The sequence below is a fragment of the Henckelia pumila genome, chromosome 2 (assembly GCF_033568475.1).
Source record: "Henckelia pumila isolate YLH828 chromosome 2, ASM3356847v2, whole genome shotgun sequence".
NCBI classification, from domain to species: domain Eukaryota; kingdom Viridiplantae; phylum Streptophyta; class Magnoliopsida; order Lamiales; family Gesneriaceae; genus Henckelia; species Henckelia pumila.
In genome coordinates, this window is record NC_133121.1 from 18,363,161 (window position 1) to 18,388,071 (window position 24,911).

Here is a 24,911-nt window from a genome sequence, read left to right on the forward strand (position 1 = left end):
TGCTTCTGAACGCGCGCAGTAGTACCGTACTTCATTTGTATCACCATGTGTTGGTAAATATTCTGAATATTATTAGCGGTCTCTATTTTAAAACTCTGATTAGAAAGTGTCTGTCATAACTGTAAAAAAAAATATGATTATGGACTTTTTTTATATAAATTTATGTAAAAAAAAATTCATAATCATATATGTAAAAAAAATATATGATTATAGACTTTTTCTATATAAATTTAAATATTCTGAATATTATTAGCAGTCTCTGACTCTCTATTCTAAAACTCTGATTAGAAAGTGTAAGTAATAACTGTTAAAAAAATATGATTATGGACTTTTTCTATATAAATTTTTAGAAAAAAAAATCATAATCACTTTTATTTTCATCGAGTATATATAATAACTTGCATTATCTAACAATAACTATTTGGCCGAGTAAATGGAGCATATATATAATTGCCAAAAATTAAGTCCAACACTTGCAAGTTGCAACAACAATCCATTGAAATAAATCAAAACAAAACTCACCAAACCAGAAAATAGGGGCGGAAAAAAAGAAGAAGAAAAAAGTCAACAAAAAACGTGCTTCCCTCAAACCACAATTTGATAAACACGATATGACCACACACCTTAAATACCAATACCCATATTATATGTAACGTATAACATGCCGCACCTACAATATTTTCCATTTCCACAATCGTAAAATGCCAACCCCAAGACTCAAAACTCCGTCGCCGCCCAGCCATTCTCCTCCGCCGGCCTCGAACGCGGTGGCACCGGACCAATCACCGACCAGACCCCAAGTCTCCCTCCAACCAGCCTCCAACAAAAAGGCTCAGTCGAAATCCACCAAACTATTCCGGCGAGTCAAGTCGCTTTTCCGGTCATTCCCCGTGATAAACCCGCCATGCAAGATGCCGGTTCCGATCCACGCTAACCGGATGCACGACGGACACATCCACGGCGGAAAGCAGATGACCGGAACCCTCTTCGGCCACCGAAAATCCCGTGTAAACCTATCCATCCAAGAAAATTCGAAATGCTTACCCGTTCTTGTGCTCGAGCTTTCCATCCAGACGGGGAAGCTCCTGCAAGATATGGGATTAGGGCTCGTGCGAATCGCTCTCGAGTGCGAAAAAAACCATTCGGAGAAGGTCAAGCTTCTGGAAGAACCCATCTGGACGATGTACTGCAATGGGAGGAAAGTTGGGTATGCTGTGAAGAGAGAGCCGACGGATGATGATTTGAAGGTGATGCAAATGCTGCATGCGGTGTCTATGGGGGCCGGAGTTCTTCCGGGAAACGACGGTGATTCGGGGGCGGCGGCGGCGGAGGGTGAGCTGACATATATGAGGGCTTACTTTGAGAGGATGGTGGGGTCGAAGGACTCGGAAACTTACTACATGATGAATCCAGACGGGAATAGTGGGCCTGAACTCAGTATCTTCTTTGTTAGAGTCTGATTTTATTTATTTCTTATCTTTTGGTTTCTTATAAGCTTAGATCAATTAAATTTATGTATCTTCAAAACAGTTTACTACGCATTGTAAAGTGATCGTCATTCATTTTTATGAAGGCCATTTTTTATTTTATTTTTTTCATGTTTAGTCTGTTTCTTTCTTATTGTGATAATTTCAACTGCGTAGTAAGAAGGTTTTAGAGAAACTAACATGGTCTTGGTATGATACCTTAATTTTTAAATTTCAAATTATTTGTAAAACAGAGTAAGAAATAACTAATATAATTCATTATCTTTTAACTACTCTTTGTGGTTAATATTTTAACTCAAAAATCATTCATTTTTTGTTCTCATAAATTTATTAGATTTTTTTTCGAAATTAATTTTAATAAAAAAATCTATTTTTTCATCACACACAACGTGTGTGTGCAAATACTCTAGTAATATTATTAATTATATATTGATAATTACCAAATATTAACAAATAGGAAACATTGCAAATTTAGCTTTGTTTCTTTTCGATTATGGTATTTTATGCTGTTATTTATGTTTTAATTTTATGCAAATTTAATCGGGGGTGTTGATGTGTAATGTCGTACCTACGTACGTCAGAGTTGCATCGTTGGCACATTAACGTTATCTCAAAAAGAATGAAATTGTAAAAAAACGAAGAAAAGATATAACAGATTAAAGCTGATATTTAATGATGTAGAGGATCAAATCACAGTTTGACAAAAGTAAAAATTTATATTACCATGTTAAAAAAGGTGGTGGAGATGTGTATTGACAAATCAAATATTTTACCAGTATATATGTACTTACGAGTTACATGATATCCATGATTTTATTTTCAATTTTTTTCTTTCAATTGTAACAGAAATGATGAAAGCGAATGTGGTAAACACGACAGCAGATTGTCCTTAGAATACGCGTCAGAAGTCGACTTCATACCTAAACTTACGCCATTTTTTTATAAGTTGCTTTACATACTGGGATTGCTCGATGATTGTAAATCATATGCGAATAAATAATGAACGAAAAATAAAATTACATTTTTGATCTTGTACATCAATCAGTTATCAGTTTTAATTACCTATGTTAGATTTCCGTAATAAGCTACTATATTTTTTTCCTTTTGATATTTTTTTTTTCCATGTTTTTTATTATACAATGAAGTGGGGAAATTTCATATCTAGCTAATCTAATGACTATCCACATGGATTTAACCCAAAGACCATATAGGTCTGGGAACCCCACTCTTGCCATTAGGCCAAGATATCATAATTTGATTTCTTTCTTGATGGAACATTGACGTAACGCTAGCAAACATGACATTTAGAGGCAGAGTCAGGATTTTGGTTTAGTGTAAGCAACAATATACTTTAATTAATTAATTAATAAAAAAAATCACCGGTTGATAGCCAGAAATAATATGCTCTAAATTCAAACACAAGCTACACACAGTCAGTAGCACTTGTTAATTGATATATAGGAAACCACCCAAAAAAATGATGAATAACAGCACGTACAGAATCCGCAATAAAAATAAATGATAGAAAATATACACTCTACATCCAAAAAATAAGCATGAATTCATTCTCGAATGCAAAAATGAGCCAAAAATTTTAAACAATTGAATGATCGACGAACATTTTAGGAAAAACAAACATAAAATTTGGTAAATTTTAAATTTTGTAGAGAATATGAAAAATAAAACGATGTGTAATATGGATTGGAATGATTGTTAATCAAAGTTTATGTCGTCCGCGACTCGTGAAGAGAAAACATTATACACATGTTATTAGATGGTTTACCTGATTCGTAGTAACAGGTAAAAATTTGAGCCTAAAGTTTGAATCTAAAAATTATGGGTAAATTCTCGGTTCATTTTCATATATTTGATCATTTTTCTGGTTCGGTCCCAAATATTTTGGTGTTCTCGATTTAGTTCTAAACGTTTCAGAAATTAGTTTGAGTTGATCCTTTCGTCATTGGAATGATTGTTAATCAAAGTGTATGTCGTTCGTGACTCGTGAGGCGAAAACATTGTACAAAAGTTATTAGACGGTTTACCTGATTCATAATAACAGGTAAAATTTTGAGCCTAAAATTTGGATCTAAAAATTATAGGTAAATTATTGGTTCAGTATCATATATTTGACCATTTTCCTGGTTCGGTTCCAAATATTTTGGTGTTTTCGGTTTAGTTCTAAACGTTTTAAAAATTAGTTTGAGTTGATCCTTCCGTCAATTTAATGAAATTAATGGAGAAAAGTTCTGATTCGGTCCCAGATTATTGATTTTTTTCTCGGTTCGGTCCTAAATATTTTAATGTTCTCGATTTAGTCACAAATGTTTACTTATTTTGACATAGTTGGTCATTCCATTAATTTTGACCGAGATGGTCTCAAAATGACTAAACTAAAAATCGATAAATTTAATCAAAATCAGCCGTTACAAAATTTATTTAATTTATTACTCAATTTTTTCGTAAAAATCAAAATTATTAAAAAAAAACTCCTAACTGAAAAAAAAATTGAACCTTAATTCTCAAAATTTTCAATGGAAAGATATAAAAAAAAATAAAACATAATCAATGAACAAGAATATGAAATCCAACCAAATAACGACACATAATAAGAATAAATGTTTTTTTTTATTTTTTGAAAAAAAACGCTAAATTTAAATTTCTATAGAAATATCGAAATTAATTGAGAACAAGAAAATGTGGTCAGCATGCAAGAGAAGAAGCCAGATTTATCTGATAGAGATTAGTTGTGTACAACAGCATCAATTTCATTCACAAAGTTGAGCCAAATTTCTGAGTGTAATAGGCACCTAGAAAGAAAATTTTTTGGGCATCTGATTTGGGTTTTGGGGATTTTTAGGAGCATCAATATCACATGTCATGTTTACAATTAGTTTTAACGATTAAATGAACAATATGACCAACTAAATCAAAATTTGTAAACATTTAGGAATAAATCGACGACGCTGAAACATTTGTGACCAAACTAGGAAATGAGCCAAATATCTGGGACTGAAGTGAGTTTTTCTCCATCACATATAACGTTCACTAGTTATAACCAGTGTTCGAAAACTCGGGCTAGGCGGCCGCCTAGGTGCTAGGCGCCGGGTGGCCGCACCAAAAACATGCTAATCGGTCGGCCTAGGCGGCCTTGGTGCCTAGGCGGTCCTAGGCGGGGCGAGGCGGCCCTAGGCGGTCCTAGGCGGAAATAGGGTAGGATTTTCAGATTTTATTTTTTTAATTTGGGCTTTTAAATTCAAAACCCAAATTACAAAAAAAAAAAAAAAAATTGAAATGTAATTTTTTTGTTGGACTTAAGTTTTATAAGCTCTAAACTGATATACGACAAGAAAATTGATTCGTTGGCTTGCTCTAGATCAAAATTCATCTTTCATTGTCTGCATGATTGAGTAACCAGAGCATCTCGCAAATTATAAGGCTGAAGAATCAAAGCGAATGAAGAAGCCCACATTTTGAGTGCCATATTTGAAGAAAAAATTGGTGTTTGCTCTTTCTTCAAATGCTGAACTCATTTTAAATTTGATATTATTGTCTTGAAGTTATAATATTTCATTTATTAAGTTGAAACCATGGAATCCGCCTAGTGCCGCCTAGTCCCCGCCTAGGCAGCCTAGGCGCTGGTCTGGCGCCCGACTAGCGCCTTGCGAATTTTAGAACCATGGTTATAACCATCAATTTGACGGAAGGACCAATTTGATAAAAATCCATAAAATTTTAGGACTAAACTGAGAACGCCGAAACATTTGAGATTAAATCAAGAAATGGGCCAAATATTTGGGGCTAAACCGGATTTTTTCTCAAAAATTATATAAAAAAAGAAATAAAATTGAATGTGAACAGCTAAACATGTAAAACTTTAAAATTTGGGTACACAAATTAGTATAAGCATAATGTCCTCACACTGTATTAATATCCAAATTTATTTACCTAATATAATATATATGAGGTTTATATACATGAGACATTTATATTTATTTTAACATATATAATAAACTCGGGTAAGATATATGTGGTATACGTGGCAAGCGGAGCAAGGTGGCAGGTGAGTGCCTTTTGGTTTGATTTTTTAGCCTACGTGTTGAGCTGTAGAATATCACGCCATTATCCGATTATATTCAGATTTTGCCTTTTTTTTTGGGTTTATTTGATTAATTCAAGCAATTCCTCCCATCGAAAATATTAGATTATCCCAGAAAGACAAAAAAGAAAAGAGAAATGGCGACTTCTAGTTCAGAGGAGGTTTTTGCAGATGGCGAACTTGTGGAGCCACATGAGGTCAAAGACCCGGCCGAACCCAATCCAGATTTCATCACTTCCAAAAGCCTCAAGGTAACTAATTCATTCATTTTCCTTTGTAGAAAATGGTTGATTATTAGATAAAAATATATACTTGTATATAGTAATTATAAAGAAATAATAAAAAAATATATATATAATTTTGGTGATGATCGAAGGAAGAGGAGGAAGGGGAGAAGAAGGAAGATAAGAAAAAGGAAAAGGGGGTGGATGTGAAATCGTCGCTAATCATATCGGGAGTGGTGATAGCAGTAATCGGAGCCATATTTGCTGTGGCCAAGAAGATGAGAGAAGGAGCAGCATGAGCCTGTGTAATTTCATTCCACATCAATAAAAAAAAATGTACTACTACTCATCTCATGTTGCTCTTTGTATCTACGTTTAATTTTGATGTGTAATTAATAATTATAACAAAAAAAATACTCACCTTTAATTCTTTCATGCATTCGAGGGAAATTTTAACTATTAATTATGTCCTAGCTAGCTAAGTGTTGTGTGTATATATAACTTGGGCTGCACCTAAAAAACCAAAACAAAAACAAAAAAGAATAGGTTCATTGAAGCGTGTTTATTTCTTAATTTCTTTTGGATGAGATATAGTTGTGTAATCGATTATATATTTAGCTTCTTTTTTTTTTTCCGAGTATCAATATAGTTGGTCCATTTCATTCTTGGTACTCGAGAGTTCCAAACAAAATTCATGAGAGGTCCCGTGGATCGTGGAATGATATGTTGATCCACCACTCAGATACCGTTTTGATGGCACAAAATTAAATTTGAAAATAAATCATATGTTTTTGTGTGATGTGAAATGTAATGACTATTTTTAGAAGTTGATGTTTAGTGTTTTATTTTATTGAATTGTATTTAGTTTCATATACAAAATAAATGAGATAAAGTTTATTTTCCTCCTTTCTGTATGTAAATTATCCCGAAATAGTCCCTTGAGTTTTCAGATCGTACGTTATTGAAATGGTCCTTAATGTTTCATATTATTTCTCATATCTTTAGATTACGCAGAAAAAGAGACGGTGAAATACATTTCATCTTCATGCTTCCCCAAATCCAAACCGAAAAATTAGATCAACAATTGAAACACAAAAAAACAAAGTCAAGAAATAGTGGATATTTTCAAAGATGAGACATGTATGTGCAGGTTTTTTGGATTTTGTGTGCTTGTTCAAAACTTTAAAACCTCGCAAGGACTTCACGGGACTATGGATTTTAATGATTGTAACCCTTTGCTTATTAGTAAACTTGTAATCTATGATCTTTCTGGCTATTAATGATATTTGTGCCGTTCATGTTAAAAAAAAAAAAAAAAACTTTAAAATCCAAAATCGTGAACTATCATTGTATTGAGAGGTCTCGGAGGACTGCTTCTAGTCTGTTTTATAACATAATCAAGATGTCCAAATTAAGGACATATAAAAATGATCAATCATGCAATTGAGCAGGGCTGACGCTAAGGGGTGGCAGCTTAGGCGGTTGTTTAGGGTCTCTCTTAGTGTGGGGTCTCGATTTTTAAATTTTATTTAAATATCAATATATATATATTTTTTAAAAAATTTAGGTGGGTTTCTCCATATTTTTGTTAAAATTTTGAAATTTTGGTTAACTTTTTGTACATTTTTTCTCATTTCTTTGGATTAAAAAAATTATTTCTTGTTTAAAAAAACTTGCCCTTTTGTCGTTAAATTCCTTCATGATTAGGTGAATTAGATTGTTCAAATTTTTTTAATTATCTGTCATTTTTTATTGAATTTTTTTTGCCTTTGTGATATTACGTTGGTGTTTTATTTTTAATTTATTTGTTTTTTGGTATCTGAGATTCTAAAATCTTGTAATTTTCTTAGTATATCGTTGGACTGATTCTCGTTGGATTGATTTTTACTCAAACCGATCATAATTATTCCTTTCATCTATTATTATTTAAATTATAGTTTTTATTTGTTTTATGATAAAAATAAATTATTTACACTTCTTTAGTTTGATGATTTTTATTATATTTGTGTATTAATAATACATATCCAAATCTTGAGATTAGAGATTTCATTTAATTCTTTTTGTTTCGATTTTTCCCGTCTTTCAATGTCATCGTTTGTGTTATTATTTTTAGTTGGAAGTATTTGAAGTTTTTATTATTAGATAAAGTGTTCATATCGATATTTAATAAAAAAAATTATATACGACATTCTCCTGAAAATTAGCCCCGGACTTCCAATTTTCTGAAGGCGATCCTGCAATTGAAGTTAGAGGTAACTTGAAATTCTTAGACGATGACACATCCAAAAAAAAATTTAATTATTTTAAGATGACCAAAAAGCTAGACTCACTGATTCCAAGTGTACACATAAAAAAAAATGATTTTAAGATGACCAGAAAAACTCACTAAGAAACCGAATATATTACAATCATATAATAAATTAAAATCCAATCTTGATAAAATAAAATAAAAAAAAAACTCACTGATCTAGTGCAGAAGGAGAAATCTCAAAAGTCACCAGCCAGAACAAAATCGAGCTCCGTTATGATATACAAACAATATGTATCAACCTATTCTAGAGGTCGAGGGTCTTCAAGTTGTTATCCTACCGATTTTGTGCCCTTTGGTTTGTGTTTCTGTGTTCTAGGGTTTGGAGTTGGGGCAAACGGGAAGAATAAATGTTTTCAATTTGAGAAAATTCATATACTTTGAAGAAAGGGGGATGCATGTGAGTTTTTTCACCGTCCCTTTTTAACGGGTATCTAACGGCATAGATGAAATAGGGAAAGAATATGAAACATTAGGAACTATTTTGATTGTCCGAAAACTCGAAGGATTATTTCGAGATAAGTGACAAATAAGAGGGACGAAAATGAGAATTTATCCCAAAATGATGGTATCGTGAGGGAGAAATTTTTGGTATGTAGGAGAGAATCATTTGGAGTATAATATAAAGTTTTGATACATTGAGTATCTATGTGAGCATTATGTGAGCTAGCATTGTTACAAGAACAAATATAAAGAAAATCTTTGATAAAGAAAAATTTGTCGTGAGAGACTCGGTTTAGGGAAAAATATTGATGTGTCAAAAAATAATGGTATCGTGGTGAAAAGGGTGTACAACACACACATGTGTGTATATATATCAAGACATATATATATATATATATAGTATTATTACAAGGAAAAATGTAAAAATAATTTTATTAAAGAAAAATTTGTATGACATAATATATTTTTTATAAAAATAAATTTATAATTTATATTATTAATCTGATGATCTTTCACACGATGCATGTAAAAATCGTTAAATTAGTACTAGCCAGTACTTGAATATATGTGTTGCGTGTTTATATAGTTAATTTTTTTTAGCGAAAATCCTAAAAAAATGTTAGAGAATAATTTTGAAAAGTGATGTTTTTTTGTAAATAAATGAATTTTATAAAATTGGTATTTTCGTAAATCAGTAGTTATCAATGGATAAAAATGATGTTTAGTCATACCACAAACCAATCTATTTTATAAGATATAATAGAATAGAGTAATTTTTTTTTTAAAAAGAATAGAATATAGTAGATATACAAAATAAAAAATTTGTTATTGTTGGTCTTGAACTCGAGATCGTGTTATCTCGTGTTTAAGGACGAAGGAAACATTAGTTTAATCAAAATAATTGATTGAACCAAGTTAAACCAAAAATTTAGTTCAATCTTATTGGTCCAGTGTTTTTTCCCCCAAAATATCATTCAACTACATTTATTTGGTTCGATCTCCATTTTGAATTTTAAAAACCAATTGAACCGAATATATATATATATATATATATATAAGTTTATTTCAAGTGCCTACCTATTATGCTCACCACCATGCCCACCAATGATGTGACACTATTCTATTGGACCTATAGTTTATCACATCTTTATCACATCCAATAAAATAGTGTCACATCATTGGTGGACATGGTGGTGGGCATACTAGGTGGGCACTTGAAAGAAACTATATATATATATATATATATTAGAACAAGTAAGTATATATAAGCATTTGAATAATTATTTAAAATTATCGATATAATGTAATGAATATATTTATATTTTAAATATTATTTTAAAAAATTATTATATAAAAAAAGTTTGTCATTGAGATGATGCTCAAGTGAGAATAACATATGCTGTCAAATTAATTGTTTTTTTTATCTTGGTTGAGGGGAACGGTTATTATATTAGCACAATGAAAAGAAGAAAATATTAAAAAATAATATATTATTTTGTCTATCAAAATTTTAGACTTCAAAAATCAAAATTGTGTCACTTAGTAGACGAATAAATTTTGAAATTTTATAATTTATAACTAACACACGCTTAAATGTAGTTTATTCATCAGACTTAAATTTAAAATTTAGAAAATAAATGAAAAAGACTCCACGTTTATTTTTTATTTGTTTTCAAATATTTAATGCAGCATGTGAATACGTCAAATGACTCAATGTTGATGAAGATCTCCTTATAATGTTAGTTTTGACTCAATATATATTGGGCCTGACATTAAAAATGAATTCAGATTATTCTGGTGTTGGGCTTTAAGGATTTGTTACCCTGGCCCAACTTCATCTTAATCTTACATCGTCCATTCGTGTGCACTCATTTTCTCTTCATCTTGACGTAGTCTGCCCCAAGTCCCCCCAACTTCTTCATCTTCGTAATCTTATAGGTAAATTAAAAGTTTTTTTGTTTTTGTTTTCTGTGATTTTAAATTTTGAGAATCAATAAAAAAAAATAAAAGATGGGAAAATCGGTCGGGTCGAAAAAAATTTAGATTAGTTCGGATTTGTTAATTTCGGTTCGATTTCAATAATAGAACAAACCCTTGTGTTTAGATCGGGTTTGTAAATGAATCGAGCCGGTTCGCGATCTTTTCGAGTCGGCTCGATAATATTTCATTCGTATTCGAACTTATCGAACTCGATTTGAATCCGAACATGTTAGAACTTTTTTTCGAGCCGAGTTCGAGCCAAAATTATTTTGTTCGATTGTTCATAAATAGTTCGCGATTCTTAATATTTTATTAATATAATATAATGATATAAGAAATATATATACATTTCGAACATTTTCGGACATTTCGAGTTTTTCGAACCATGATATCCGAACAATAGTTCGAATAATTCACGAATAGGTTCGAATATTTCGAGTCGAACTTCATTTCGAGCCGAACTCGAACTTGAACTTCATTTCGAACCGAACTCGAGCCAAAATATTTGAAATTTTCAAGCTTCAAATCGAACTCGAATTTACTTAATTCGAGCCTTAAATTTTTACCATTATTCGGCTTGATTCGGTTCGTTTGCATCCCTAGTTTGGATCGATAAGAAATGCGATTTGAAATTGGATTTAGATTTGGAATTGAAATTCTATTTTGTTGTTTGGTAAAAATTTAAAATATAATAATGTGAATTTAGTGTGAATTGATCATATAAATTTTTAAATAACTGATATTTTGTATTTGCAAAGGTGACTTTAAATCTATGAGTAAATTATATGAATATAAAAAAAAAATTATTATTTTTAAAACTTAAATCTTATGAATCCCACCAAATTTGACTAATTTAATAAAAATTTCATTTAGTTAAATGAAATCTCATGAAATACCAAACACTAAAATGATATTTGTGATTCTAAATACCACCAAATATCGGGCAAATCTATCACAAATACCACCAAACATCGTGCAAATCATTCCTTTCAAACACAGTGTATTATTTTTTTGGCAAAAATAATATTAATAATAAACCCATTTTCTGGAGTCGATAATTAGGCATACACTATTTTAGAGTCAACCCATTTGAAATGAAACCCGTTACACTACAAGCCTAATAAGCCTACATAGATACATATTAGGGTAAACGCCGCGCTTATTCTCTTCCTTATCTTCCTTCAAGTGCGGCGGACGCCGGCGTGGAGGCGGTTACTGCTGCCGGAACTAAGTTCTCACTGGTAAATTCTCTTATCTATTTTTTCTGTTCGTGATGATGTATTTCAGTTTAATCAGATTTTGGACTTTTTTAGTTGGTGCGTAAAATTAGTGGAAAAAGTAATGGAATTTGTATAATGAATCCGATGGGATTCAATTTTCCTGTTTGGGTTTTACAAGCCGATCTGTTTGTAAAGAGGAGTATCCTCGGAGATTAGTTGATGGGCGGGCACTGATTCAGTTGTATTTTAAATTAAGCGTCGTTGTTTGTTTGTTTTTTTTGTTTTTAGTTTAATTCAACGGATAATAGTTCCTTTTCCTTCCTATCTCTCGTTTGTTTTCATCCTTTTTCTCTTTTTCTTTAAGAAATTTCAATGATTAGTTGTGGTTACTCGCCTTCATTATGTTTTTAATTTTTTATGTACAGGTTTTGTGCTCTGAATTTGGGTGATTTGCTGCAATGGCTGGTAAAGATGCCAACAGCTCTGCTGCCAGTATGTTATCTCAAGCTTTTTCTTCATCTTAGAGCTTTGCTTGCATCCTTTTTACTTTCCTCACTCTCCTGTTTATGTATGCATTATCATTCTGACCCATTTCCCAGAAGGAAAGAAGAAGGAAGTGAAAAAAGAGACGGGATTGGGCCTTTCTTACAAGAAAGACGATAACTTCGGAGAGTGGTACTCTGAGGTATGCCTGAATGTTAATTCTGCTTTGATAATGGTGGTTTTGCATTGGTTTTTTGGAATTCTAGCCTCTAGGTGTTGATTATAGGGAAGAAAATAAATGGAAACTCAAAGGGATACTGCATGAAGGAATTCAAAATTAACCACACTATTATTTATTAGTTACTCCTTTTCCCATTTATATAGACTTCCTTTCCTTTTTTGGTTGTCTCAAATATATAGTCGAGTTTCTATGTTTAGTAGCATTTTTTCTTGTTTTTACTAATATACTCCTATTAACAAAACTTTGAAAAACATGTAATAATTTTTTGAATGAACTAAATAAGGATAAATAGGAAGTTTGTTTATGACCTTTGTCTTTCTAATGACTTTTTTGATTGAAAAAACAAACATACATGTTGGGACAGAGGGAGTATATAGCTTTAGTCCTTTTGTCCATGCTACATGTTTTGTATCATTGTGCCTATTTGAGAAATATGGATCTATGTCATACTTTCTTTAACTGATGATATAATTAGAAATCTGGTTTGTTCAATTTATAAACATCATTGTAACCTTTGATTCCTTGTTTTTTTCAGGTGGTTGTCAATGGTGAATTGATTGAGTATTATGACATATCTGGATGTTATATCCTGCGTCCTTGGGCAATGTCTATTTGGGAGATCATGCAAGTAAGTATTCGGCAATATACATGCATGAAATTCCTCGAGCAATGACAAAAAATTCACATAGTAATGATTCTTTTTTATTCGATGAGAGAGTTTCTTGCGTATTGACCAACATAGACAAACTTGCTGTGATCACTTCCATATAAATGGTGTTTACTAATTATATTATTGTAACTCAGATCTCACGTGCAACTATCTGAAGAATATGTATCATCTTTGAAGGTGTCCCATACATGTACTTGACATTGGATATAATGTTTTAAACCAAAATTAGATTTTTTCTGGCCTTCCGGTGATTCATTTGCTGTTTAGTACTGCATTCTACACTTCCACAATCAGCATTCAAGGTTGGCAGATTGCTTATGTGCTTCTGTTGGTAATTGGTAATTTTTTGGTATTCAGGCGACAACTCTATTAAAAAATGTCGTTCTGCAAAGAACTAGTTTTTACTTACTAAACAAATATGTATCCCACTTGACTTTTGCTTATTTACTGTGGTCATTAGTCTATGTTTCTCTTGCTAATTTTTTGTCACCATCTGACTTGGCAGGCATTCTTTGATACAGAAATCAAGAAAATGAAAATAAAAAACTGCTACTTTCCCCTCTTTGTATCCTCTGGCGTCCTAGAAAAGGAGAAGGACCATATAGAGGGGTTTGCTCCTGAGGTTAGATTCTTATGCTGGTACATTTCTCTGACAGAGGGCATCTTGCTTCGTGTTTTTTAACTTCGGTTTTGAGATAATTTACAGGTTGCTTGGGTGACAAAATCTGGAAATTCTGAACTGGAGATGCCCATTGCTATTCGTCCTACCAGTGAAACTGTCATGTATCCATACTTTTCCAAGTGGATTAGGGGGCATCGTGATTTGCCTCTGAGGCTCAATCAGTGGTGTAACGTTGTTAGATGGGAATTTAGCAATCCCACTCCATTTATCAGGTGATTATATGATGAGATGGCTTTTGGTTTCTTCTTCTTCTTTTTTTTTTATGTGGCCACTTGAGGGTACCAACTCGCAATTATTGGCACAACTCGTGTCAGCAGGTTATTTTGATTACTAATCCTAGTTCTTTAATATTATCTCTGTATTGTATATGGGTGCACACGAGCTGAGCGGAGCTTGAGTATCATACTACTCGAGCTCGCTTCTGTGAAAAAATCATACCCGAGCTCGATTGTGAAAAACCTCGAACTCGACTTGAGTTTTGATGGAGCCGCTCACGAGTTACTCACGAGTAGCTTGACTCACAGGCACCCCCCTTAGTATTGTATACATGTATATAGTATACTACTCTGGTTATTATATTTTTATGTACCAATAATTGAAGAAAGGATTTTCAAACAGCCTGCATATTTTGTGAAGGCAGGAAGGGAAAATAGGATTAACAACCTGTAGACTGTTCCTTATTTAATATTGTTCAAATATTTCAGGAGTCGTGAGTTTCTTTGGCAGGAAGGTCATACTGCTTTTGCAACCAAAGAGGAGGCTGATACAGAGGTACTTTTTGGTGTTAGCTTATGGATATGTAATGCCAATTACTACTTTTGTTTGTCTTTACGTCAATTTCATGCGTTCAGGCTTGTATTTTTGGAAATGATCAGACATTTTATTTTATTGGTGATGATGATTTGTAGCTTTTCTAGTTTCTTTTAGTATTTTACGAGCAAATAAGATGCTTAGTTTGATGATTTTGACCACATTTTTTAATTCACCCTTTTTTCTGTTTCTGTGCTGATTGTTTTTTTACCATATTATTGCTAGAATCAATTATGTGTCACTTATGAAGGGTAGTGGTTAAGCAAGTAATCCCGTCCCTTTAGGTATTCAATGGCTTCAGGAGAGGTTTTCATGCCCCTTGTACAGCATCCCCGTTCCCAAAAATGGTGGTGTGTTTCAATGTTTAAGCATGTCCCTGTCCATGAGGTGTTTGACAACATATTAGCAAGTTGATGTCTTCCTGTGCATAAGTTGTGTGATATACCTTTGTAAAATGGCTATGCTTATGATGCTTTGGTGGACTTTTCACTTCAAAAAGCGGACATAACTTGTGAACTATTCTGTATGCTGCAGTATTCAATCAGTCAACTACTTGGTTCAATGTTTTTGTTATTTTGTTCTTATTCCCAATATTGTTGATAAATTTTGTTAATTTGTTTGATTAGCAGCGATGATTTCTTGTTATAACCTAGCGTTTTTTCACTCTGTACAGGTTCTTGATATTTTGGAACTCTATAGGCGTATATATGAAGAATTCTTGGCTGTCCCCGTTATTAAGGGGAAAAAGAGTGAGCATGAGAAGTTTGCTGGCGGGCTTTATACAACGACCGTAGAGGTTGCATAACACCATTTATTCTATGTTAACTTTGCCATTATATTTTGTTTAAAATGCCTGCGAAGAAACTTAATTATTGTTTTCCCCATATGGTTCTGAATGTACAATGACAGGCTTTTGTCCCAAACACTGGACGTGGTGTGCAAGCTGCAACTTCACACTGTCTGGGCCAGAATTTTGCTAAAATGTTTGAGATTAATTTTGAGAATGAAAAAGGAGAAAAGGCTATGGTTTGGCAGAATTCTTGGGCATATACTACTAGATCGGTAAATTTTAGAGTCACTTTTTTTTATTGTTCTTCAATTTTTCCATTTTCTGGAAAACTTTCATCACTGACTATTGCTCTTGCAATTTTTTTCATTTTTTTATTATAATTCTTTCATGATCTCGATTTTCCGATCGAATTTTAGGATTACACTTCAATTACTGTGATCTTTTGCTCGAATTCACATTATTTCATATGTGTGGCAGATAGGGGTGATGATAATGGTTCATGGTGATGATAAAGGCTTGGTGTTGCCTCCTAAAGTTGCATCTGCTCAAGTTATTGTAATTCCCGTGCCCTATAAAGATGCAGACACTCAGGGAATAATTGATGCATGTGCAGCCACTGTAAAATCCTTGAATGAATCAGGGATTCGTGCTGAGGCTGATTTTAGAGACAATTATTCTCCTGGGTGGAAGTATTCTCATTGGGAAATGAAAGGTGTCCCTCTTAGGATTGAAATAGGACCAAAAGACTTTGCCAATAATCAGGTAACTAAATAATGTTGATTTGCAAATTTTACTCTCTTGGCTTCTAACCTACAAGAACAAAAATCTTTCTTAGCTAGCAGTTCAAAGTTACTATATTCGGTTCATTATGTAGGTTTTTCGTGTTCTTTTATATTGTTCCTTTTCATATGATTTGTTTTGTAATTGCATCAGGTGCGTGCTGTTCGACGTGACAATGCGGCAAAAATCGATATTCCTATGGCTAGTTTGGTCGAACAAGTGAAAGACCTGCTCGATAATATTCAACAAAGTCTTTTTGATGTTGCAAAGCAAAAACGAGATGCCTGCCTTCAGGTTGCACATACCTGGGAAGAATTCATAGAAGCACTAGGCCAGAAGAAGATGATTCTGGCTCCGTGGTGTGATGAGGAGGTACGACATTTGTTCTTGTTAAATTGGTCCTGCTGTGTTACCAGGATCCTTTCATGCTGTTAATATGCTTAGCTACCCTATTTTAGCACAAATCTGTGCATCATATCCAGGTGTCAGCAGCTGATTGGGAACAATAATTTCTACTATATAACTCCATCAAATCTAGATGCAGATTTTGGTCATAAAACCCTGTATTTTGAACGTTTAATAACCATTTTTCTAAAACGATAATGTTCCCTACTTGTACTAGTTTCTGATGCATTGTTTTTACCACTACATATCCTCCAAATCAGGAATTCTGTTAGGCTCCGCTTGGATGGAAGTATTTCAAATGCATTTTTGTTGTTTAGAGAAGTAGCACCACAAACATCAAATCCACTTCTTTTATGTTTATATGGTAATTCATAGTAGTTAGGATGGATTTTAAGTTCATCCAATAAAATAGTGATTTAGAATCTTTTTTAATCCATCTAAGTAATGTGTAAATAATTAAGTTATGAATTTGAGATTTCTCTATGTTTCATGGTTAACACTAAAATTATAATCGAAATCCATGGATTTGAAATACTTCAATCCAAACGCAACCTTAGATTAGACAGTATTGCACCTCAAAACTCTGAAAACATTTGTTAGACATGAAATGCACAATCATTTCATGTTCGAAACCCCATCTCATGAATGCAGCCAACCGTATAGTCTTTTTGGTTTCTTATTTCGATGCTCCTATAGAACACCTTCTTGACTATTTCTTGTGGAACTATGTGAGCAAACGGCTCATGCTGCATCATCTGTAATATTGTGCTGAATGTTAAATTTTACAGGAGGTTGAGAAGGATGTGAAGGCCCGTACAAAGGGCGACATTGGTGCAGCCAAGTCACTGTGTTCTCCATTTGACCAGCCCGACCTCCCAGAAGGTATGCATGCGATTGAAACTTTGTCATGAAATGTTGGGGCGTGAATCTAAAGCACAATAAATGAATTTGCGCGTGTAGAAGTATCTTGCCAAGGATATTATGAATCGCCAATTCGATAAGCAATCGAGTATCTAATTCCTTCTCATATGCAGGTACGTTGTGCTTCGCCTCAGGGAAACCTGCCAAGAAGTGGACCTATTGGGGCCGTAGTTATTGAAAATTGCACGTTTTAACATGCCCATTTCCGTCTTCTTCAAGTGGCGGTGACGTCGTTTTATTCTGAGGTTTTGGGATAGGATTTTGAAGCATGGCAAAGATATTGCAGGAATTTTTATATTATTGTTTTTAACAGAGTTATACGGATTATGTAAACCAAACTAGTTTGGTTGAATACTATTTGTAAGTTTTGAGTTTTTATGACAAGATTTCCATTTCTATCTTTTGAATGCCTACACACACGTTAATGAACTGGGTAGGTTTGTGACAGATCCAAATTCCAATGAAGAAGTTTTATTTAGGGCCGGCAAAAATTCTCAAAGCCTGAACCTTTCTGAATCCAGTCTCATCCGCTTCTCGATAAAATCTTAACTTAGACATTTTTTTTCAATCCGAATTTTCAAGATTTTTTTGTCCGGATTAATATCGAAAGAGAGCCTGAGAATAAGATATTATCCCGGGTTCATTATCCCGACGGGATTTTCGATACGTCTTGAAATATTATTATAATATATTTTATTAATAGATTGGATAAATATTATTGAGTTTCAATCCATATACTAATTAATTGTGGACTTAATTCACATGATTGTTTGTTGTTGGAAATCAATCACGAAATGACATTTTATTTTTGTGTATTTTTTTTTAAAATTAATTAATAATTTAATTAATTCATATTTATAATTATCCAATTAGAACAAATATGTAAAATAAGAAATGCAATTTGACAAAAGTTATCTAGTAATTTATATTTGAACATTTTATTAATAATTATCCGATATACAATATGATGTTCTTTTTTTGACAAAACCTTGAAGTTATCCGAAATATTTTAATATTATATGTTATAAGTTGAATATTTATTTTTTCTTCAGAAATATAAGTTCTAAAATAATATTTTTTTTAAAAAAATAATAATTACTTTTTTTAAATGAAATTTTGAACATGAAAAAAAATTCGTAATTTCCTCTTCATACTCGATAGGATCCCGAATATTCGGATTCCGAAATGTGTCCGATAAGGGATCGCGAGAAAAAAAAGTTTTTTCGATTCTTTTCGGAACGGAAATTGGGTAGAAGGGTTACGGGATGGATTCCGACCCTATCCCACCCTTAGTTTTATTCAGAAATTGATTTTAAAAAGTAACCATTATTTTTTTCATTTTGATTGTGATTTTATGACCATAGAAACGTTTGCGAGAGCTGAAATAAAGAAGCCAAGAAATGTATGTTGGCAAAGTTGAATGAAAATGGTTGAAATGGATTTGGAAAAGGACCAAGGCAGAAAAGAAGTGCGCTCGAGCGCATATTTCTGCACGCTTGAGCGCGCCTTGGCCCAAGCGAAGGGGCCAGGCAGAAGAGAGGTGCGCTCGAGCGCGCAGTTTTGTGCGCTGGAGAACGAAGCCACTCTGCCTGGCTTTCCCAGGCAGCAGTTTATCTTTGAAAGTTGCATTTTTTCGAGTCCATTTTCTTATGTGGATTGAATAACAGTTATTATATGATATGTATTCATTCCAATACACACCTAAATAATGATAGATGTGGTTTCTACAGAAAGTTGTATCATTTTGACGAAAGATCGTGTTATTTGGACACAAACCTTTGATTATCTATATAATCAATCTCATGTCTGTATTACAACATATACAACACACAAGTGCATACATATTCCTGCATAGTTATCTTCTAATCACTTGAAAGTTTCTCATATAAAAGTTCGCAAAAATCAAGTGATTGTGGTGCTTCAATTGCTTGATAAGTATAGTCGTATCTGAGAGACGATTGTCGATACCGGTTTAATACTTTGTAACCAGACAATTTCATCTTGCGGAAAAAGTGTTATACTCTCGCCTCGACTTCATTCTTGTTGCTGAGTTGCTGTGTTCTAAAATCCGAATCACACTGAACAACAATGTACTACACTACTAGGTTTTTCAAATCTAATCATCATTTTTTAGTGTGTTTAGAAACATTTTAACTAACAGCTTCAACTATACAATTATTGTAGATGAAGAATGCTCTTAAAAAGTTGAGGGTGATGAATAGGCGTGTTTAGAAACCTAATCAAACGTTCAAACCAAATTCTATGGTTTGGATTGGTTTTTGATCGATCAAACAGAAAACAATTGGTTTAAGCTGAGTTTAATTGGATAAAAATAAATCGAACCAAATTGGTCACATTAATACAGAAAATTACATAATGCATTTTTGTTAAATTTAGTGTGATTGTTGGATATGTAAATATTTTATTTGATTTTAGTTTTATAAATTGCAAATAATTATGTAAACTTGCATTGTATTTTCGTTTATGATATATTACTCACATAATCATTCTAGTCCACTACCAAATAAAAAAGATCGGTTGCTCATTCAACTTCTAAAGTGTCAATAGCAACATTTACAAAACTATAATTTCTCATGCATGAGTTTACCGTGAAATTCAAAAATTAAAATTAATAATCAAAAGCGATCCCAATCAAACTGAAATTTATGGTTTGGTTTGACTATAAATAATTCATGATTTGGTATTATTTGAAATTTTTCAAAAACGAATTAAATATGAGAATAATACTAGAGGTACAATTAATATCTCGTACAACGATATTTGCAACAATTATATCATGAGTTTTTGCTATTATATCATGATATTTTGAAGTTATATCGTGAGATTTTATATTCAATATATCATGAGATTTGATAAATACAATTTTTGTAATGATTTTTTTATGATGTAAGATGTGTTGTATAAATTTGGTTGTACATGTAGCATTACTCTTAAATATGATTTGATTTGAATTTTTATCTACAAAGTAAACCGTAGTTGAACACCTGATAATAATAATTATATATCTAAACTTGTTTGATATCAATTGATTTTATGACACGTCTAAGGGCATCTCCAATGATTCTCCATTTTGGAGAACATCTCCAAAATGGAGAACAAAAGTTGCTCCAACCTTTTTCCATAAAACTACTTTATTTTAAAGCATGTTACAGTGATTTTCCGAATTTGAAGAATCACTGTAGCAATAGAGAAGAGATTTAGAGAATGACATAATTTACGAAAATGTAAATCTCCAAATTAAAATAACCCTTTCTATTTTTTTTCTTGGTAGATTTTATTTATATATTTTTTTCATTTAAATCTTTTCATTTATTTTTAATGGTTTTTGGTATTTTTTTTAAATGTATTTCAAGTTTTCTATTTTTTACTCATTTATTATTTATTATGATCGATTTTATTTAGAAGAAAGAAAAATGAAAATAATAATTAAATAAGATCGGGAAAAAAAATTATGTATTTTATTACAAACACAAATCAAACTAGTTAACTTAACATGAATTAAACATGCAATCACATTAAAACATAGAAAAATAGACAATCATTAAAAGACAAAGTACCAATAATTTAAAATAAACAAACAAACACAAACAATAAATATACACACACTTTTATTCCACTGCAATGATGACTAAACACCAGTACTCTAGAAGGTCGAACCCGGATGGAGAAGTTTCGCCGAAGAGTTGGCCAAACGGAGTAAAAGGTTCATCGGCTTCATCCTCTTTTGCTGCTCTTTGCTGCCAAATCTTATGTTGTTCTTTTAGCAAATATACACGGAACGATTTATCAACAGACATAGGATACTCGATCCGTATCATTTTATTTTCTTATGTGCAAGCCAATAGAACATTCATTTCTTTTTGAACATCAATGAGTTGTTGTCGATGGGCCTCGTCATTCTCCATTATAGTCATCATTTTCTCACTACATTTGGTCACAGTGGAAATATCCTTCAAATAATCTTCATTAGCATGTCATTTGACTTTCGTTTTTTTTTATATCGATTGGCCGCTGAGAACCCTTGATGGGCTATCTTTATCTAGGTTTACAGCAAACCCACATAATTTTGGAGAATCGGGTGTTGGGAATTTTGGGTTGGGGGAATAGTCAAATTGTGAGGATTCAAAATTCATGTGGTTTGATACGAAACCAGGTAAGGCAACCAATGAATGAGCTAAACTTCTCCCGGTTCTCTAGTAAAGACCAAACATGATCCAACCTCAAAGTTGACCCAGATTGCTTAGCTTCATCCAACTTTAAGCATATGTTAATTAATTGTATGTTAGTTACACATTAAAATTGAAAATATAACAAAAATATTTGAACAAAAATACTCACAATGTCTTTCTCTGAAACACCACTTGGCGAATACATCAACTAAAACTTTGGACAATCTTGCTTATGTTGGACCATCGACATTAGAGGGCCTTTATAATACTATGCTCAGTTGACGGGATAATGAGTTGCTCGTTGTTACTGGATGCCACTCGTGACCACAAGCTATCATGTGACTAGTTTATGCCAATAATAGGATTTTGAGAGATATCTGGATACATTTTCACAAGAATTTTGTCCTCGACTAAGAAACCAGGACCGCGTCGAGATGAATTCATTATGCTTGGAGAGAATGAATTAGGGGATGCAAGAATTTTATTATAGCAGGATATATGGTAGTGGGTTAGTGTAAATGCTCCGAATTAGATGGTGGCACTAGTAGAATTTCTGCATATTACTTCACTATTTTTTACTTCGGCAATCACTATTATCGAAGTAATACATAGTTATTTACTGCGGTTATAAAATTAATGAAGTAAAATATACTTTAGACTTCGTCAATTAAAAAAAACGGGCTTCACTTAAATTTTAAGTGACTTTTTACTTCATCAAATTTAATTTGATGAAGTAAAAAGGTGAAAATAAATTTTTAATTTCTATTTGGCGAAGTAATATGTTGATCTGTTTAAAATTCGTGATTTTCATTTTCTCGATTAACTTTATACCCCAGCTTCGTCTCCCCCTTTCTCTCGATCTCCAAGTGCAAATCCATTTAGGGCTTTTCCATTTGTCTCCCCCCTTTCTTTGCTTCGTTCCAGCTTGCTCCCCGCTTATGCACATTCAAGCATGTATGTATATATGATGCATCGGAGTTTCAGAAGATGTTGAAGGCGGCGACATTGGCATTGCGGGTCCCGAGCCCAGAAATCCCTTGTAGTTCCCGTGGTGGAAGCAATTTCGTCGCTTATTCTCGCTGGCATCTGAGTCTCAAGCTACACAATCGTCCTCGATTCACTTCTTCCACTGTTCAATCGGTGGGCCTCTCCTCCGCCGTTGGATCCTCCCCCGAGCTTCGGCCCTATTCTCGCTGGTGAATAGCTTTTGGTTGGTCTACAGCCTAAATTAATTTCTTTGTCAATTTGAAATTATTGTCGATTGGCTTAATATATTATTCTTCGTTATGTCTCTAGTTATTCTTTTAATCATGCTTACATCTGGAGCTTGAGGAGAAAAGAACACCTGCAATGCAAGACAATGGGCGACGTCCTGGGTATCATGCCTGAATCTGGTGTTCTATGTCAGAGAGAACCAGCTCACTTGGTGGATCAAAACGAACCTTTGGATAAGTTTCTTTTGAACCAAAGATTTCACCAGTCTTTCATGGAATTTGCCGATAGGTGCTTAGAAGTCCTCTGTTAAAGTACATATTGTTTCTTCTATTGACATACGCCTGAGTTATGTTCTATCTATGTAGCTGTTTGGCTGGGGAAAGTGTCCATTTCTATGAAGAGGTGCAGCAGCCCGACAAAAGAAATATTGAATTTAAAGTTGTTTCTGAGTTGAGTGCAGAGTTTATTGAATATGAATAAAAGAAATATGATGTAGTTAGATAGTACTAATGATTTCTTGCATACATGTATTTATCCTACAGATTGGGATGATAGATAATATATTGAAGATCCAAAATGATGTCAAACATGAGGTATTGCGATTTGCATCATATGACATGTTTTCAGTTTTTTATAATGTTTTATGCTCTCTGTTTCTAACATTTCAGTTAGAGGAGATCCATTTGGGAGCTATAAGAGAAGTAAAAGAAGAAAGTGGGGTGCGTAATATTACTTATTATTAGCTAATTTCACTATGATCAGTCAATTCCTCTATATCATACTGTGCTTAGATGTGAAATGTGATATGTATTTCGCTGTCGTGCCAGATTGATACTGAATTTTTGGAAGTTGTAGCTTTCAGGTAAAAAACGAACTGCTTCATATGCCTATTTAGAGAGATATGCCCATTTTTTGCTTCACTTTCCCATTTAGTCTGAGATTTCGTCATCTTGTGAATTAGTTAGTTGCCTATTTAAATCCTCATTCAACTCACAAATGACTTCTATGATTTTGTCTTAACATATTGCTTGGATGTTGCTGATGTGTTCCAATTTCAATAATTTGAGCTCGTTCGAAACTTGGCTCGAAACTCGAAATGAGTTCTTTTGGACTAAAGTATACGCTGAGTTAGATTTTGATTCATTTGTTTTAATGAAAGTGATAGTAGTTGGCCCAAAATAAACAGAGGATTCATAAGGATACATCCCAAGATCAATTTAGTCGATTGTATTTTATTTCTCTTGTGCATACAAATTTCAAGTCCCTTTGGTATTACTCACTATTTTTTGCTATCTAAATTTATTATGTAAGACATTCCATTTCATTATACATTCAAGCTGTTGAAACACTGAAAGTTTGTAGCCAAATTTATCATGCTGTTGAAACACTGAAAGTTTGTCTATTGTATTGTTCTGATAATCTCATGTAGGTGGTCGAGTTGTCTTCCTTTTTTCCTCCTTGGTGGGAATGTAATCAGCCCTGTTGTGGGAATGTAATTTAGGTGAAATGTGAGTTTATTGATCTTCCTTTTGTGTACAATTAGAATTTAGAACTTTATATATAGAAAAAAATGACTTTATCTTTTACTAAATTGTGGACATGACAATTATATTCAATACCTTTATTGTTTATTGAATTGTGGATGTGACAATTCAAGGGCTTTATCTTAAATTGTATTCGAAAAGCTAAATAACTTGACGCTCCATATTATATTAACTTAATAGTTGATATGACAATTCAGTGCCTAGCTACTCTATTTTAAAGCATGCTAAAGTGATTCTACAAATTTGAAAAACTATTGTAGCATTGGAGAAGGGATTTGGAGAATAACATTATTTAAGAAATGTCATTCTCCAAATTAAAATAACCCTTTTTATTTTTTTCTTGTTTATTTTATTTATATATTTTTTATTTCATTATTTTTATTTATTTTTAATGGTTTTCTGGTATTTTTTTTAATGTATT

At 32.7% G+C, this 24,911-nt stretch overlaps 4 protein-coding genes across 5 annotated transcripts; all 4 read left to right on the forward strand.

Annotated features, from left to right (window-relative positions):
• Positions 1-701: 701 nt before the first annotated feature.
• On the forward strand, positions 702-1,460 carry LOC140885339 (protein MIZU-KUSSEI 1). Its single transcript, XM_073292305.1, has one exon. It carries the CDS (start codon positions 702-704, stop codon positions 1,458-1,460), a length of 759 nt encoding a protein of 252 aa, XP_073148406.1.
• Positions 1,461-5,622: 4,162 nt separating this feature from the next.
• LOC140885221 (uncharacterized) lies at positions 5,623-6,270 on the forward strand. Its single transcript, XM_073292165.1, has 2 exons — positions 5,623-5,834; positions 5,960-6,270. Exons 1-2 carry the CDS (start codon positions 5,721-5,723, stop codon positions 6,104-6,106), a joined length of 261 nt encoding a protein of 86 aa, XP_073148266.1. The 5' UTR covers positions 5,623-5,720; the 3' UTR covers positions 6,107-6,270.
• Positions 6,271-11,624: 5,354 nt separating this feature from the next.
• Positions 11,625-17,942, forward strand: LOC140880688 (proline--tRNA ligase, cytoplasmic). The gene is made up of 13 exons (XM_073285340.1): positions 11,625-11,780; positions 12,185-12,251; positions 12,359-12,444; positions 13,019-13,111; positions 13,659-13,775; positions 13,860-14,047; positions 14,540-14,606; positions 15,319-15,441; positions 15,555-15,707; positions 15,913-16,197; positions 16,369-16,587; positions 17,409-17,502; positions 17,655-17,942. The coding sequence occupies exons 2-13, from the start codon at positions 12,218-12,220 to the stop codon at positions 17,717-17,719; spliced, it is 1,524 nt and encodes a 507-aa protein (XP_073141441.1). The 5' UTR covers positions 11,625-11,780; positions 12,185-12,217; the 3' UTR covers positions 17,720-17,942.
• A 5,157-nt stretch (positions 17,943-23,099) lies between these two features.
• On the forward strand, positions 23,100-24,455 carry LOC140885505 (regulator of G-protein signaling 1-like). Of its 2 annotated transcripts, XM_073292488.1 has the most exons (6): positions 23,100-23,234; positions 23,312-23,394; positions 23,487-23,539; positions 23,615-23,665; positions 23,774-23,808; positions 24,376-24,455. In XM_073292488.1, the coding sequence occupies exons 1-6, from the start codon at positions 23,113-23,115 to the stop codon at positions 24,440-24,442; spliced, it is 411 nt and encodes a 136-aa protein (XP_073148589.1). In that variant the 5' UTR covers positions 23,100-23,112; the 3' UTR covers positions 24,443-24,455. The 2 variants fall into 2 exon arrangements, with proteins under 2 accessions (XP_073148589.1, XP_073148590.1); XM_073292489.1 differs by lacking the exons at positions 23,615-23,665; positions 23,774-23,808.
• The last annotated feature ends 456 nt before the right edge of the window (positions 24,456-24,911 follow it).